This window comes from Macaca mulatta, chromosome 5 (genome assembly GCF_049350105.2).
Source record: "Macaca mulatta isolate MMU2019108-1 chromosome 5, T2T-MMU8v2.0, whole genome shotgun sequence".
NCBI classification, from domain to species: Eukaryota; Metazoa; Chordata; class Mammalia; order Primates; family Cercopithecidae; genus Macaca; species Macaca mulatta.
Window position 1 is genome coordinate 49,225,514 of NC_133410.1, and position 18,273 is coordinate 49,243,786.

At 46.3% G+C, this 18,273-nt stretch overlaps 1 protein-coding gene across 1 annotated transcript; it reads left to right on the forward strand.

The window, feature by feature from the left end:
* The first annotated feature begins 10,129 nt into the window (after window positions 1-10,129).
* NKX6-1 (NK6 homeobox 1) lies at window positions 10,130-17,519 on the forward strand. Its single transcript, XM_001104458.5, has 3 exons — window positions 10,130-11,880; window positions 13,564-13,736; window positions 15,874-17,519. The coding sequence occupies exons 1-3, from the start codon at window positions 11,211-11,213 to the stop codon at window positions 16,129-16,131; spliced, it is 1,101 nt and encodes a 366-aa protein (XP_001104458.2). The 5' UTR covers window positions 10,130-11,210; the 3' UTR covers window positions 16,132-17,519.
* The last annotated feature ends 754 nt before the right edge of the window (window positions 17,520-18,273 follow it).

Here is an 18,273-nt window from a genome sequence, read left to right on the forward strand (position 1 = left end):
GCCAATTTTGACACATTAATTCCATGTGTCTGAGATCTCACTCTCCCATGGTGCTGGGAGGGATGCTTCTGGCTTCTCCCTTAGCCTGATCCTGTGGCATCTGCCTCCATTATGCCTGCATTCTCTTTTATTTTCCCTCCATCTGATTGAGGTGTGGGTGGTCAAGTACTACAAAATTGGATCCAGGAAATAGTGGTCTAACTCCTATGGAAAGAACTCAAACAGTTGGCACAACTAGAGGGAAATTTGAGGAAAGTGAATATTTTCAAGCAGAACTCATAGTTTCCATCTCTATGAAGCAAGGCCCTTTCCTCACCTCTCCATCTATGTCAAGAGCACAGATTAGGCACTCAGCAAATGCTAAAATGTATTTTCGTATCATCCCTTCTCTTGCCAATATCACACTAATTTATTTCTTGATTAACTGCTTTCTTTCTACCTACAATGCTCTTCACTAGAGCCAGAATTGTCTTTCTATCTTTATGCAGATCCTCCTTCTTTTTTAAGACCCACTGTAAGTGAGCCAACTTTTCCAGCAAAGTTTTCTCTTCCAAGTCCTAACCTTTAACAACACTGTAAAATTCGGAATTTGTAACATTTTGTTTATGCTTTTCAATCACAAACTCTTCTAGATGATCCCTAATGATATCCTGACATCTCATATATTGCACCTAGTTTCTCCAATGGCAATAGAACTGCTCATGGTCAAGAACTGTGCTTTCTATATCTGAAATTTCCACAATTGTACTGGGCACATGGAATGGAGTTAGTAAGTGCCAAACACTTTCATTTAAACCTAATTTATAATCTGGAGTTAAAGTTTAATTGTAACTACATCTGCTTTATATGCAGCACACATACTGTCATTATCAGTCACCCATGCAAGATCAGGATCCAAAAGAAAACGCATGTGGGGTGGTGTGGATTGGTAGATGTTAGGCATTGGCAGTGTGCCAGGTACTGAGCTGAGAACTGGGGATGCAAAGACGAATTAAGGTATGCTTCTGCTCCCAAGAATGTTATAGTCGGGCAAGGGAGACAAATGTGTAAGCAAATAAGTTCACTGTTGAAGAAATAGGGCATTCTGGATCTAGAACAGCACAAACAAAAGTGCAAAGAAGGGGCTGAGTGTGTGTGCACGTGTGTGTGTAAAATTGATAGCAGTTTAGAGGAAGCAAAGAATGGGCCATACGAAGGCAATTGAAAGTTCAACAAAAAATTGAAATGGACCATCAGTGCTGTCTAATAGAATTTTCAGCAATAAGAGAAATGTTCTATATCTGTGCTATCCAACGTGGTAGCCCCTAGTGACATGTAACTATTGAGCATTTGAAATGTGTCCAGTGTGACTGAGAAACTGTATTTTCATTGTCATTTTATTTTTAATTACTTTAAATTTATATAGTCACGTGTGACTAGTGGCAATTATAATGCACAGTCCTGGACTAGATAGCCAAGCTAAATGTAATGGAGTTTTCTGGGTTATGTGCTGAATGAAATCATTCATTCTACCTGGGTTGCCTATGCTCCAGACTGGTGGGTCTGGGAGAAAAAGATGTGCTATGGTGAATGACTTTGAGTTTTCTCACATCGTCCTTAAAACCCTAGTTTTTTCATTCTTAAAATGACAGTAATAATGTCCTCCTCACAGGTTTGGGGGAGGATTAAATAAGATACTGTATGTGAAAATGTTTTGTGAATTTAATGTATGTAAAAGCACTTCCTAAACTCTATAGTTCTAAAGGAGATACTCTGAGTGGGGGCATTTGACAAATCTGTGGGTGCTTTCCCCTGGTCAGATTGGTTAAGAATGACACTGGAAATTAATTGACATAATAGGGTCCAAAGATGCTAAATGTCCTGCAGTGCATGGGACATTCCCACTAAAGTAAAATTTCCAAATCTCACAATGGGCATTTATAGAAGTGACAAGCCTACTTACTATTGTTGAGCCCAGAATTTGCCCTGTTTTATATATAAACACAAAGTATTTTATGCAGTTTCAATAAATTCTGAATTATCCAGGAGTGTAGATTAAGGGAAGAACACACTTTGTTTCATTTAAGAGTTACTCATTATTTTTGAAAATCAACAATCAAGAGTCAGGGCCACTCATAAAATTTGAATCTCCCTAATCAGCCTGTATTTGTAGTTATTGCATTTACCATGACTCTATATATAGGTATGTCTGATTATATCATTATGTCTTCAGTGTATGCAGTCTATGTATTTACATATAGAAGTACTGTATGTGTTATATTATAAATTTTTTTCTTTTTACTTCTTTATGTCATAGTTAACACTCTATATTGATTTTTTAAAATTATATGTGTAGCTACATTCTATAACCTATGAATATCATTTAAGGTAGTAAACGGGCCATTGCTAACTATTGTTTTGAAAAGGTAGCACTAATTCTGAGAGGGTTAGAACCACTATTCTAAAAACAAAGCATTCCTTGTTATCACTATGTTATAATCTCTTAACTTTATCAGATGAACGCCCATTTCTGTGAAAAATACAAATCGGCACTCCTTGTTCATTAGTGCAATCGTTCCTAAGGTGGGACAACATTTCTGTGGTGAAGAGCATAAGTAACTGGCCCTCACAGCCACCTAGACAGCCTAGAAGGGGCACAAATCTCCCTTTATTATTCTGGTCCAAATGTGGGCAGATTTTCTTCTTACTTTCCAAGAACAATTTCTAGATCCCACTAGAACATTTAAACAAAGTCTTACTAATAGCACAGGGAAAATCAAAGTGATAAAATGAGTGTCATGAAACTAGATAAACTAGCATATGCAATGTTCTCATCCTCAACTAGGGGTTCTTGGCAGGAATTCCTTCTTCCTACAACAAGTTTTTGTCTCCATGCAATGGTGCTTACCTTACATTCAAAGTACCAAAGGGAGCTTGAAGTCCAAAATAAGGAGACTGGAAGTGGGATAAACATTTCCTCATTTTAAATTGTGTAAGACCTTCTTTTCAAATGCCTCCTTCCTTCTCAAGGACCTGATCTTCCATTGATAATTAATATCAGGAAGGTCCATTTTCTCTGAGTAAACTTCACCCTTGTATACACAGAGGCCTACAACCACTACGAGATTGCCTCTACGAGACAGCTCTATGGAAAGGTAATGCACTAAATTCAGCATCTTTTCAAGAGAGTGACTTGTAAGCATGACAAAAGCCAGTTTTAAAGAAAGAGTAATAAACCTGCCCAAGGACACAGTTAGGAAAGGGTACAGCATGAATAAGAGCTGGATTTGGTGAATCTTGGTGGGGGGATAAACAGCACATGCATTCTAATAGAACATCACTTCTGATTGGTTGACACTAGTGTCATACTGATTGTCAAATGACTTTAGTATCGCTCCCATTTGTTCACTGCTCCGTGACACCTGAAGTACACTAAGTAACTAAGTAATGAAGTAACTAAGTAACTAAGTTATGCATATAGCATAACCTATATGCTAAGCAATTTGCAGGGTAAAAGGGTCAGGTTGACTGGTTTATTCTGAAGGCTACCTGGCCTTTGCACAGCATTTTAGAGCTTCATTCTAGACCACCTCTGAAAGAAATCTATGACTGACCACCCTGCTAGGTTCAGGGAACAAGGATATAAAGCTGAAGTGTGTGCATTGTATGTTAAAACTAAAAAGTAAAGTTAAAAAGTAATTTGCTATTTTTCCATTTATTTATTTATTTAAAAAATTTTTAATTTTTTTTTTTTTGACACAGGGTCTTGCTCTGCTGCCCAGGTTGGAGTGCAGTAGTGTGATCATAGTTCATCACAGCCTCAAACTCCTGGGCTCAAGTGATCCTCCCACCTCAGACTCCCGAGTAGCTGGGATTACAGGTGTGCACCACACTAGCCCAACTAATTTTTAAAATTATTTGTAAAGATAGGGTCTCATCATTTTTCCCAGGCTGGTCTTGAACTCCTGGCCTCAGTGATCCTCCTGCTGTTGCTTCCCAAAAAGCTGGGCTCACATGTGTGAGTCACCATGCCCAGTCAAAAAATAATTTAAATACTGAAAACTGGTTTCAATAATAAAGTATATTTATTTAAAAAATAATATTAAAATTATCTTGAAACTTAAATATTTAACTTGTGTCTAAACCAGGGCATAATATTATTTTCAGGAATTAAATTCTTATTTGAATAATTTTAAAAAGAATTTAATAAACTCTAAAATCTTTTAAATATTTTTATTATTTATGAAAATGTGAATTGTAGCTTCTTTTCTGGAATGGAATGTGCAGGGATTCACTTTATATTTATTTATCAATTTGTAATATTCTGACAGCTTTCACATGCATTAATTTTTTTTTTTAGTTATCAGAGGGGTGATAGAATCTAGTGATTAAAAGAATGGACTCTGCAGTCAGACTACCTGAAGGTTAAATCCCAGTTTCCTCACTTAGTAGCTGTGTGATCTTGAGCAAGTTACTTAACTTCTCTGTGCTTTAATTTTATTCCTTATAATGGTGACAATTATAGTACCTAATTCATAGAGTTGTTGGATTAATACTGTAAAATACTTGGAACACTAAACACTCAGTGTTGGGTATTTTTATTCTACTTGTATCATAACATTCTGAGAACTAATGGCAAAGTATTTGAGGATCTGGAGGGGTCAAATTGCAAGTAGAAGAATCAGGCCAGCAATCTTGGCATCAATCTTGGCATTGAAGTAATCTCTAAACAAGATTACTGTTTGTTAGAGTGAGGTATTCACAAGCCCTTCAGGGAAGGGCCTTTTTCACCTCACAGGAGGCTAAATTCAGGACATTCCAAAGACAGATCTGTTCTTGCTTCAATTAAGTGAATAAAGCAGGTTATAAAAATGGGCCTAACGGTGCAATATTATATGCTCCATATGATCTCAATCATTAAAACAAAGTATAGAATAAAGACTAGAAAACAGATAATAAGCAAATATGCCAAAATATCAGAGTATTTGCCACTGACGGTGGAATTGTAGGTTACTCTTTGTGCTTTTTTATAATTCTCTCTACTTTCCAAATGTTCCGAATTGAGCAAATATGCTGTTTTGATAATCAGAGAGGAAAAGCAGAAAACCAGAATAATGTCAGTAACAGTTGAGATTTGTTCTGTCATACCGGAGTCAAATAATGGAGTCAAAGACAAGTAGGAGAGAAAGATTTAAAATATAAATCTTCATTTTAGAAGGGGTTTTCTACTTTAAGCAAGAGCTGCCATGTCCATAGTTTGTGAATTTGGCATTCCAGATAAAAATTAAGCAGATATTAATCAAATATAATTGCAGTTGCACAAAGGCAGACTGCCCCAGCAAGGAAATGAGGTATAGTAGTCAACAGAACCCGGCAGCCTTGTCTTCCCTAGACAGTGTGAAACGCTAAGAAGTTTTTTCCACAAGAGGGCGATAACTGTTCAGAGTTTCATCAGACGGGCCTATGGCCGCACTGTAAGCCAAGCCGCGATGCAAACAAAATAACTTTTTTTCTCACCGAAGAATAAGGAGCTGCACACGCGAGGCGGCAGCCGGAAGGACCACCGCGAACACACTGAGGCACACTCAAGTCAGAAGCAACAATTTGCAGCGGAATATAAAGATGAACTAGTTTACAGAGTCGTTTAAAAATTTATGTTCAAAAAACGTTATTTATACCGACCTAAGTTTTTCATGGCTGTTCACATCAGATACTTTTTAATCTGGTGCACCAAACTGGATTAGCACTTTATTCTGTAAGAAAATTCTGGAAACCAACAGACCTTCCTATAAGCACCTTGATTCCACGCTAAAATATGAATGTACTTCAATCCAAGTGGATTTCCTAAAAGGAAATGGTTCCCTGCAAAGAAAATGCTTCCGCACGCGGGGCCGGGGGAAATTTTAATTTTCAAACGAAAAGATATTTTCATTTGTATATGTATATGTGTATATATATATATATATATAAAATGTTTGGTGGTGTGTGCTTTGCTAAATGTTCAAGGCCAGTTTTGTCTCTAGTAGTTCATTGGTGTTTTCTTGCATTTACACTCATTCCAGGACTCGGGTTTTGGTATTGCAGATGTTGCTGGACTTTAGTATTTTCCATCTTCTTGGAGCGCACTTAACTCCCAGGTACGTATTCTGTGACTGTATGGAGAGGTATAATGTTCTCTCTCACTGACTATCTCGCTGAGGGAGGTCCTGGACTTCGAGATATTTTTGGTGGTAGAACGGATGGAGCTGTCTACACTGGTCGCTTCCCCACTTGTTTGGTGTTGGCCTCCACTGAGAGAGCGCCAGACGCAAGATCCTATGGCGCTTTTCCACGCTGTCTGCTTCAATCCTTCCCAAATCTCCACCTTAAGCCCTGGGCAGCAGAAATTGAGGCAAAGGTGCAGTTCCCACTCTACAGCGTTTACAGGAAGCAAAGAAAGACAGACCGACACGTTCTCCCGGTCGCCCTGCTATCTTTCCTCAAGAGTAGGTTGGTTCGAGCTTAGTGACATTCTTCTTTCTTTCTTGTGTTTCTACCCAGCAATCAGCTCAATCCTTTTATAACGTTTAGTTAAACCCATCTGTCCTGCGGGTTCAGTACAAACAGGCCCTATTCGTCGGGTGAAATGGAGTTATTAAAGAAGGCATCCAGACACTTCAAGCAACTGCATTTTAGAGAGATTTTTGGACTGAAACACACACATAATTCCCTTCATTCCTCTCCCCATCCCTCACCCCATCCCCTTTTTTTGCAGAATAGAAATTGACTTTCTGCGGCCACACTTGAGTATCCCGACATTTGACCTTACTGTATTTGGGCAGAGGCGTTATCATCCCTCCCTTCAGAACGTTAGAACCTTTAGCTGAGAGTTCATTTGCATTCATTCCGTTAGTTACCTTGAATTTGGTGGCTGTTCTTTTAACTTAAAACAAGTATCAAAACGCAGTTGGCATTTCTGAGTCAAGGATTAGACTGTGGGTAGGGAGGTCAAGTGGACAGCACAGGCTAGTTAAGAGTGCCAGCAGGCTAAAAACAGTAACCAGAAAACAAACGCTGTTGTTTCCAGCCTCAAAGTCGAGGAGCACAGAACCTTCCTCACCGCTACCCTTTTAGCCCTTTTTGCAACCTCAGAATTTGCCAAACCGCTTTCATTTATTTTTCAATTAAAATGCAAATCATTTGCTTCCAAACAGAGCCCCCCTTCCCCATTACATATACTGTGTAGAGATGCGCCGGGATCCTTGCGACCATGTGTTACAGGTTCCGCTCCCGAGGGGTACTTAAAAAAGTCCCACTTTATTAGGTCGTGGGCGGGAAGGCATGCTGGTTTCCGAGGATCCCAACGAAAGAGCAAGTCCTGACTCTCAAAGGAATCTGAACGCAGTGCGTTAGACTGCCCCACCAGAAACAGGCCTCCCGCGACAGTGTTAGCTTCTCCAGGACTCGGGTCCCGAAACAGGTTTCAACCCCACAGTTAGAGCGGAGGGCAGGGCGATCTTCCCCTGGGAGTGATAGGGGACAGCCCAACCTCTCCGAGGATGCTCCGTCGTTCTCACCGCTCCCAGCTGTAGACACGCAGCAGATCCACTACAACGAGTACCTGGCAGGAGGCACCGGCCTATCTTCCAGCGCTGCCCAGAGTGCGCATCTGCAATACACGCTGCCCCACGCGGGATCGAGCACCCAGGGCTCACCCCCTCACTACCAGGAATCAAGGTACAGGGATCCGGTTTTTTTTTTTATTGTAATAATTAAGAACAATGTTGCCATTTTAATTTGGCAATGCAAATGATACATAAAAGTGAACGATGGAGACATCCTGACACCAAGCGTTGCCACTATTTACTCAAGACAGTTCACCCGGAGTTGAATTGAGTTGAATCTCAGTCTCAATCTCTCCCCCTTGTCTCTCTTTGGCAACCGCGCCCCCAATAGTAGATACTAATATTCTCAGTAGGGAATTGTTCAACTCTCTTCCGACTCATAATATTTACATGAGATAAAAAGGGGATCACTCTTTAACATTGGAATATTTGGGAATGACTAACCTCTTTTCCTCCCAATTCCTACCTAGTCCTTCAGAATGCAGTGTCCTGGAGGATATGGGGAGGTCGCTGGAGGGCCAGGCGCAGAGTGGAGACTGAAGATTGGGTGCCACCGCCAGGGTGGAGCGTCCGAAGGCGAGAAAGGTTTCGTTTGTAACGAAGCCAGAGATATAGGCGCCCCAGTTTCAAGGCTAGGACCGGCTATGCCTGCCATCATCCTCCTGCAGCCTCCTGGCCGAGGTGGCAGGGCGCTGGGGTTTAGACCCAAGCACTGGATCCCCGCTGGGAAATGCAGATGGTCCGCACATCAGCTCTCTTCTGAAGCAAGAGTCTTGGCTTGACTCCTTAGCATTATTCATGCTGACGAAGGACTTCACCTTCCCCCAGGTCAGATTCTAAAGTCCATGAAATAATAGATTTAAACCAGTCGTGAAGTTAATGAAGAAAGATAAAGGAAGAGGAGGACCAAATAACATTGCTTCTATGTTAGAAGGAAATAAAACTGGCAAATATAACCCTTCCTTCCCCCAGTTTCAAACTCAAGCTCAAGCTGACCCTTTAAAACTAGTGCTTAGTAAGCGAAGGTTATCGAAGCGGAGTACGCCCTCCTGGCTTTTCGCGCTTGGACACAAATGAACGCTTTGACACCGATGGCTAAACTCCATCCGTCGGTGGTGCTGATCAAGTTTTATTCCTGAGCCATTTGTTGCGTTTATTTCTATTTTCTGCGCATTAAAATTGTAATTAATGATCTCATCCAAATTTGCTGTAGCAACCACCTTCCAATGGTGTATTACTTTAACATGCTGAATTTCCAAAATTGTCAAAGGGTTTTCCTTCTCCAGTCCGCGGTTCAACCCTGTCGGGAACGTAGAGACCAGTCAGAGATGGAAGAGATGAGAGAGTAAAGGAAACCACCCTTCAACTCCTAAACTCTAGATAGACATCCTACCACCACTGCCCAGGAGCTGGGACATCTCCATCTCCCGTAGCAACTCTAGAATTGAGAGTAGGGGCCAGAGTTTTGGAGAGGGTTTTCAAAAGCTTACAGTTCCCAGGACGTACCTAGCTACTTCTGTAACTAAAGTTTCCGCCTGAATTTTGATGATTCTACCCCCATGTAAACCCAAAAGAAATAACAACAACAATCAAAGGGAGAAAAGTTAAGGAAAAAAACTCCCTCACTGTTCTCAGGTCTAAACATCACCTGACAGATACATATTCCTATTAAACGGATTCAGTTTTCAGGGAATTGAGTAACCCATAAATGATAATGAACGCGGTGGGAAGCGATGGGAGGGGGGAACTCGGGAATGAGAAAAAATAAAGTGGAGGAGAAAGAACAGAAAAGGAAAGCAGGAGGTGGAAAGATGGAAGAGGACGATCCTTCGGCCTACAAGGGGATTAAGGACATCTATAGGCTTAAGGAGCAACAAATTAATTTACACAATTCTGGGAGAGCCCAGATGGCTTTTAATTAATCCCTTCAAAAGAAGGAGCCAGGCCAGGGCTGCGCCGGCTGCCTGCTCCATTAGCTCCATTTTACAAGGGACCAGACTTGGTTCGAGGTGAGGCGCCCTCCACAGCTAGTGGGGGAAGGGGATAGGATGACGCGAGCGGGCTAGTGGGGAAGCAAGGGAAGAATATGAACTGCTTTTCCATAAAAGGGCTGAGTTTTCATTATTCCTCTCTTTAAAAAGTAATACCCTCTTCGTCTCTGCTTCCCCCTCCCCTTTCTCATTTTATTTAACACAATTAATTGAGGCGGCCACTGGCCCCACCGCGGAACCGCACCACTCGCCAGCTCCCGCCCCTCCTGGCCCCGCCCACAAAAGAATGAAGTAGGGAGCGGGAGGGGACTAGGCGGGCGCGGCCCTAGGCCTCGCCCGCCTCAGCCAATCAGAGGGCGCGGCGCCCCCGAGTGGGCGTGCCCCAGGGGCGACGCGAGGGTCGAGGGGGCGCGCTATTGGACACGGTGGTTACGCCCCCGGTCTGCGCCCGGCTCCCCGGCCCCGGCCGCCTCGGAGTGACGTCCCTCAAAGTTCTCATTTTGGTCCCCCACTTACCCCTCCCTTTCGTCCCCCAGCTAAAGAGGGGTAGGGAGTGATGCAAATGTTTTATTACCTTTGAGAGCTTCATCCGAACTGTCAGGCCCAGAGGGAGAGAGGAAAGGAGAGAAAGAGCGGAGGAGCCGCGAAGAGGGTCAGTTTGGCCAGAGGACAGGACTTAGAAGAGCGAAGCCTGGGAAGCCGCGAAGAAAATGCCAGAGAGGAGAGTCAAAGGCGGAGAGTGAGAGGGAGAGAGAGGGCGCGGGGGTGGGGCGGGGGTCGCCAGGCCCGTTTACAGAGGTGGACTGACGAGCGGCGCCGAAACCCAGCCGTCAGACTTTTCACACTTAGTCTTTTGTTTTTCTGTGCTTTTTCCTTCCCCTTTTTCTTTTCAATATTGCAATACCAGTGCCCCGTGGCCCAGAGGGCAAGGCGGGTGGAGGTGAGGATCTGGGAGCCGCGGGGATCGGTGGCACTGCCCTTTCTGGCTCAGCAGCCCGGGGCAGCGCGGGCGGAGGAAGCCGGCCCAGAGGCTAGATCTCCCGCGGGCTGGATGCGCTTTCTCCCTGGGCACGGTGAGCGCCGAATGCGAATCAGCCGCCCGGCCGAAAGAGCAGCGCATCCCAGTAAGATCAGAGGAGCTCCACCGGCTGCACACGGCGTCCTTTGAACCTCCCCAAAGAAAGCAAGCCACCCCCACCCTCCAACTTCAAAGTGGAGATTAGGCAACTAACTTTGCTACAAACTCTCCGGAGCCAGCCTGGGTTTTGTTTTGCTTATTTCTCGGGGGCAGAAGATGAGAAGTAGCGCACTTTGAACAACTAGGGAAAGTGAAGAAGAGAGAAGAGCCGGGGATCGAATCTAGGACTCGCGGAACGAAAGGACTGCCTAGCCCGCCGGGACGCCTGCTTTTCTCGGCGAGCTGCCGCCTCCTGCGTGGAAGGTTTGGACATCTCTGCTGCGCAGCTAGAGGAGCAACTCCCGGCGGCGGCATTCTTGGCCCAGTTGGCAGCTCGCCTCCGGGCGCGCCGAGTGCCTCTCCGCTCGCGCCCTCGGCGCTTCCGGCTCCTCAGAGCCCCGCCGGGGGCACCGGCCATCGCCCTCGCTGCAAGGCTACGGGCTCCGGCCTGGCCGTGGGATGTTAGCGGTGGGGGCAATGGAGGGCACCCGGCAGAGCACATTCCTGCTCAGCAGCCCGCCCCTGGCCGCCCTGCACAGCATGGCCGAGATGAAGACCCCGCTGTACCCTGCCGCTTATCCCCCGCTGCCTACCGGCCCCCCCTCTTCCTCGTCCTCGTCGTCGTCCTCCTCGTCGCCCTCCCCGCCTCTGGGAACCCACAACCCAGGCGGCCTGAAGCCCCCGGCCACGGGGGGGCTCTCATCCCTTGGCAGCCCCCCGCAGCAGCTCTCGGCCGCCACCCCACATGGTATCAACGACATCCTGAGCCGGCCCTCCATGCCGGTGGCCTCGGGGGCCGCCCTGCCCTCCGCCTCGCCCTCCGGTTCCTCCTCCTCCTCTTCCTCGTCCGCCTCTGCCTCCTCCGCCTCTGCCGCCGCCGCAGCTGCTGCCGCGGCCGCAGCCGCCGCCTCATCCCCGGCGGGGCTGCTGGCCGGACTGCCCCGCTTTAGCAGCCTGAGTCCGCCGCCGCCGCCGCCCGGGCTCTACTTCAGCCCCAGCGCCGCGGCGGTGGCCGCCGTGGGCCGGTACCCCAAGCCGCTGGCTGAGCTGCCCGGCCGGACGCCCATCTTCTGGCCCGGAGTGATGCAGAGCCCACCCTGGAGGGACGCACGCCTGGCCTGTACCCCTCGTGAGTACGACCACCCGCGCCCCGATGCCCGCCTGCCGTGCCTGTTCTGCCTACTCCCGGGTCGCGGCCCCTGGTGTGCATGCCGCTCGGTCCATCCTGTGGCCAGCCCCAGTAGTTTGGCAGCGCCGGAATCACACCAGTTAGGTTGGGCTAGGGCTTCCAGAAAGGGATTCTCGCTTTCCTGAGCTCGTGTGGCTGCATCCGAGCGCCTCCGTCTCTCTAAGTCTTGAGTACGCCTGAGCTGAGCTGGTGTGTGTGTGTTCGTGTGGACCACAACGCGGTGCGGGACATGTGTCTTGTCCCAGCCCCTGGCTGTTCCTGAAACGGCCTGCCAGGACCGCAGGCCTGGCCTGGGTTAGAGAGATGGGGAGGAGAGGCCACTGCATCCCTGCTTTCCCGCCTCCTGCCTGCCGTCCAGGGCCCCATTCCGCCTTTGCCAGCCTAACCCGCTGCCTCTCTTCGAAGCAGTGAGGCCCGGCAGCGGTGAGCCCTCCACCGCCCGGGAAGTGCGTGTATTTGCATGCAAGTCTCCTCCGGAGGAGACCTCTTCGCCCTCGCCGCCCAAGTACACTCGGCCTGGGTGAGCCCACTGAAGACAGGCCAGCGTCCCCGGGGCAGGGCGAGGGCTTCCAGCCGCTCCCCAGCGCTGGGCCAGCGCTTTCCCACCTGCCTCCACTCTAGGGGCTGGCACACGTTGCGTCCAGGCACATTTGGGGACATCGTGGAGCTCAACACCTTAACACAAGAAAAAGCCAGGGGAAGAGCGAGGTGAAGGGACACGGCCTGGGGAAAATGTGCCATCCCGCAAAGACCTTGCTTGAGGCATACTGAGTTGCCCCAAGATCGCGCTAGTCTTCAGGGCAGTCGGCCGCAGCGCTGCGGAGGTTTCCAGCCTTCCAGGTGTACTTCAGAGCCCAGCCTGGGGTTCTTTTCTCGCTCGGTTCTTCGCTTTTGAGCGAGTCTCCGAAGTTTCTTCCAAGTCTCCGGACCTCCTTAGTGCGGCTGAGCAGCGGTAACTGCTGGAAGTTGGGAAAGCCGAGTGGAGGTTCTCTTGGGAAGCCCGGGGACGGTGGCAACCGGGCCTGGCGGGGGTGCCAGGGAGACGCTATTGTATCGGTTTTGATGGCCGTATTAGGGGCCTCCAACAAAGGCTGTTCCTTTCCCCCCCTCCCCTTTCCCCCTCGGCTGCAGCGACGTTAGACTTGGGGGCGACTTAGCTCTCTTGTGTGCAAAAACAAGGACCCCTTTGTTGCCTGGACACAGGTTAAGGAAGCGTTGAAGGAAAAAAAAATCTAGTTATCCTCATGCAAAGGCTCCAGGGCCGAACGAGCACCGACTGGATTAGGAGGCGAGAGTGGCCTTTTTCCGGCACAATTTAATAGGGCCTTGCGATTAGGCTCTGGCAAACTTTAGCAATAGGCTCCCTAGCTGTTTGACGTCGGTGTTGAGCAGAAGGTATTTACTGCTGCGCCAAACACTAGGCTTTTAAAAAACAGGTGGATGTAAAAAGGCAAAGGGAGACGCGCCGTTAGGCTGGAAGCGCCACTACACTTCTGGTGTACGCCACAGACTGAGCTTTCTTTTCCCACAAAACATTGTTTTTCGAGTTCGTTTTTTCCCCTAGTGCAGCCGCTTGTAACCGATTGTTTCCCCCGCTCTCTCGTTGTTTATTGGTTCTCACAGATCAAGGATCCATTTTGTTGGACAAAGACGGAAAGAGAAAACACACGAGACCCACTTTTTCCGGACAGCAGATCTTCGCCCTGGAGAAGACTTTCGAACAAACAAAATACTTGGCGGGGCCCGAGAGGGCTCGTTTGGCCTATTCGTTGGGGATGACGGAGAGTCAGGTCAAGGTGAGTGGACCTTGCACACCTAGAGGGATAGGTACCGCGCCTGTCGCGAGCGCGCGCGCGCACACACATGGGCACACACACACACACACACACACACACCCCAAACTGACAAACAGTCGCCTGGGAGGTGCGAGTCGGAGGAGCCTGGGGAGAAGTTGAGAGTAGTGAAGGAGGGTGGGGACTACGCTGGGGTCTTGCAGGCGGGCAAACTCTTGATGAACAAAAGGAATCAAGCCCCCGCCTTTGAAATTAGGTTAATCTAGATAACAGCATGTGCTGGGGGACTCACCATTATTAGAGAATAAAAGCATTAATGAAATATCAGCCCAGAGAATAGATCAGGTCAGTCAGACAGCTTCTATATATCCTATCTGTAGAGATATCCAAGTTTTTGTTAGTCAATTCAGGCTCCACTAGTTATATAATTTCCTAATGTAGATCAGTATTACAGGGCTAGTCTATTAATTTGCAAGTAAAAATAAATAAATAAATCCACAGGATCTAACTACTTACCATAGATGAACCTGTTTTTTATCTTAGCTTAAGGCAATCGCTTTGGAATAGTAATTTTACAAATGAATTGACAAGATTATTACTAAATTATAGGCTTGAATTTGGTTTAAAATAAGTTTATCAACAGATTTAAGATTTGTACTATTCATGACAACAATTTATAATTAAAATATCACTTTCCTTATAATTGAGTTGTACAGTATATTTCCAGGGAAACAAATTTCAGAAATTTTTTCCTAAAAAATAAAGGGATTGAACAAGCTGGGTAAATTCAATCTGATGGTTTCCTGTATTTCCAATAGTCTCTTTTGTCCTTCTTTTTCAGTTTGTTATGTTTGTTTCTTTGGGGTGTGAGTCTGTTTTCATTAGTTCTATTGTTGCTCCTTAAATTAAGTAGGAATAACATTAGCCATGTCTGCTGGCTAGTGTATTTCCCCCTGGACAGCCATCATAAAATACATTTCAGGAGTGATTCTGTATGTGGCCATTAGGATACCATCACAGTTAAAATTATTTTTGCAGTAGGTTGGTACAGAGCCTACTGCGATAATCTGGAGGTCTTCCTTTTTCACGGTAAATATGTCTATATGGCTAGAAGTGAATTATTATAGCTGTGTAAAGAAAATAAAGATCACTTTCTTAACAATTCTGATTCTCTAGATAAAATACATAATGGAAGACAGAATAAAGGGAGGATAATTCAGTATCTCTGGAAAATAGGTTGCTTCTTGCTGATGCTTTAGGTAAAATATATGTCAAGCACCACGAATAAGCTTAAAAATATTTGTGTTAAATGTCTTGGGCAGGAACACAGTTAAATAACACTTGAAAGAATAGACATGCCAATTGTGGACAATAATGTAATTGACAATATTTCACGTTTTAAAAATAACCAATGATAATTCTAGCCTCTGCTTTACTTTGGGCTTATGAAAAACATTAAAGGTGATTTGAAGTTTGTATTTGAAGTTTGTATTTTTTTTAAGTGCACCATACATTGAAAGTAAAAACAGGGAGGCTATTTTTTATCTACCATGTTTGTACACATTCAGATCTGAGATTAAGTGAAACAAACAAATGTTCAAAAGTGAAAAGGAGAACAGAAGTAATTGGAGCAAATGCTGTGCGTTCCCCCCACAATCTACATCGAAAAGCAAGTACATGTCAGGTTGTTCGAAATTTCTTAATTTAAGAAAGTAAATAAGGAATAAAATCACAGCCACTGTGGGGCAACTTTATGAAGGGGGAAAAGTTTTCAACTTCAAACTAGAAGGCAGGAAAGTAAACCCGCTTTTAGGGACACTCATTTTTAACTTTCCAAGTTTTGTTTTTACTTTTGAGAACTCGCTCGCTGACAACCTCAATAATCTTGTGTTACCATCGCTATGGCAACGGGGGTCAGTTTGTTGGTGCCAGTTACGGGGGAGTGGTGGGGGGGACGACTTGGGGCGAAGGAGACTGACGGCCGAGACAAGGGCGGGCTGCGAGAGTTGCAAGGGAGGGCAGCAGGCCTTCGGGGGGCCGCGGGAGGGCCATCGAGATGCAGGGGTGGTAGCACGGCCTGGCTCTGCTAGTTCAATTCCTCTCCCTTGTCTCCCCTCTCCTCCCTTTTCTCCGCCTTCAGGTCTGGTTCCAGAACCGCCGGACCAAGTGGAGGAAGAAGCACGCGGCCGAGATGGCCACGGCCAAGAAGAAGCAGGACTCGGAGACCGAGCGCCTCAAGGGGGCCTCGGAGAACGATGAAGAGGACGACGACTACAACAAGCCTCTGGATCCCAACTCGGACGACGAGAAGATCACGCAGCTGCTGAAGAAGCACAAGTCCAGCAGCGGCGGCGGCGGCCTCCTACTGCACGCGTCCGAGCCGGAGAGCTCATCCTGAACACCGCCGCCCGCCGCACCTTCCCGGCTCTGGCCTCCACTTCTGGGGCCGCGAGGGGCGCGGGGACCGCGCGCACGCCGCGCCTGGCCGCCCCTCTGGGCCCGGAGGACCCGGCCCTGCCTGAGGGGACCCTTTGCTATTTTTGAGATGTACATATCTATTTTTTTAACCTGGAAGTTGTGGGAGGGGATGTGGGGGAGAGAGACTCCGGGGTTGACAAGGCAAGGAAGAGCACCAAATGCACTGCGTAAATGACGCTACTGAAACCCGCAGCCGGGCCACGGTCCCAGTCCTATCCCCATCGGCGGGCAGCGGCCTCAGCGCCCGGGTCCCCCTGGCCCCCAGCTTTTGCCCCCGCGGGCGGCGGGGTAGGGGGCGCCGAGAGGTGCTGTGGAAGGGTTCACGCCCATCGCGCACGGGACCTCGGAGCCAAGCGGGCGGGCGCTGCCACCGATGGGAAGAGGGAGGTTTCTCCCCCCCACACACTGCTGTGCGACTAAAGTAACCTGTTGAAGGCTCTTTGTAAATAAATCGTGAGTTACACTGACTAGAAGTTACTTTATTGTGAATATTTAAAATGTAAAATGCTTTTTTGAATTTCGTATAAAAAGATGGACCTTCTTCCTTCTTCTCCTCCCCTTTGAAGAGCGACTCAAGCCACACCTTCCCTTTTATTTTGAACTTCATTTGAGAAGCGTAGAATAGAATGTCATCACCTTCTCCGTCCCCTCCTCTCGTTCCTCTTTCCCGTTTGGATTTGCAGAATCTCACCTTTCCCCTTCACCTCTTCTCTCCCTGCCCTGCCCTGCCCACCCCTTGGATCTGCACTGCGCTCCCGCATCCTCCGGACTTGAAGTGGAAGACGTGGGAACCAGGGAAGGCCTCTCACCTGCCTCCTTGTTCCTCTGAAATTGCACAGTCGTTTGTTGCTATTTATTAGTGATTTAAAGAAAGTATTGGGGAGGGAGGGGCTACAATAGCTTGTATTTAACTCCTTTCTGATAAAAATGCGTGTTAAAGTAGATGGTGGGAATTGTTACAACCGCTCTGGGTCTGAAACATAAAAATCCATTTAGTTGCTGTAATTGAATTTGAAGTGTTTTGTATCATAAGAATACTATAGAATATGTAAATTGTTTTCTTTTTTAAGCTAATAATGGTGATATATTAGCATCTTTAACATTTATTAATTTATATAAGGAATTCGGTTTGTAAAGAGAAGAAAATCCCCTTTGCAAGACCAGTTAAATGTAATGCACTTTCTGTTTCAAAGGATAAATCAAATTAAAAAAAACAGTTTGAAGACGTCTGTTGCCTTGAATGAAAGGGTACAGATCATCTGATCTCATCAGAGATCTCAAATAATAAAAGTCAAGACCACAAAGAAATGGTATATCGGTTTCTTGGGTGAAATAGCTGTTACTTAATTTTTTTTTTTCTTTGGATGAGTGATGTCACATTTCTCATTCTCCTGGATAGGAAAATAAAAGAAATGCAGTCCCACTCATGGCGATTCTTGAAGAGACTAGTCTAGCTAACTAGCTGCTTCTGATGTCTGTGTTGTCTAATTTCTTCGTGATCGCTTTTTCCTTTTCCAGGAAGTCCCTGGGGTTGGGGGGCAGTTGGGAAGAGCTCATTTCCATATATCCAAGATAGCTCCTCAGTCAGCCCCTATTCGATTAGCTTAGAGGAGGCAGCAGAGCTGGCTGGTTGAGTAGCACTGCTATTTGATGCTAATATTTCTCCTCCTGTAGCTGTAAGACTGCAGAAATTGTGGAAAGACAGAAGCCTTGATTTTACTAAACATTACTGTAGCAGGATGAATTTAAATAAAACTTCCTTTAACTGGTGTAAAAATCTTTTAGGGTTAAGAAAGCAATGTCATAGTTTCTACAGCTGAATTTGAAAAGAAAAGTGGGGGGGTGGGGGAAGGCCTGGGCGGTATCACTGTTTTGGGATCTTTTTGTTTTTAGACACTTGGTTTCAGGCTCAGTGAAATATCATTACCTCCTTAGTGTTTCAGGTTAATGAGCTTGTGTTCAAAGAGAAAAAAAATCAATAGAGTTCAGTAGATTCTTCAGGCTAAAGAAAGTATAGGTCTGTTTTGTTCCCTTGAAAGTAAAAAATAGTTGAAAACTAAAA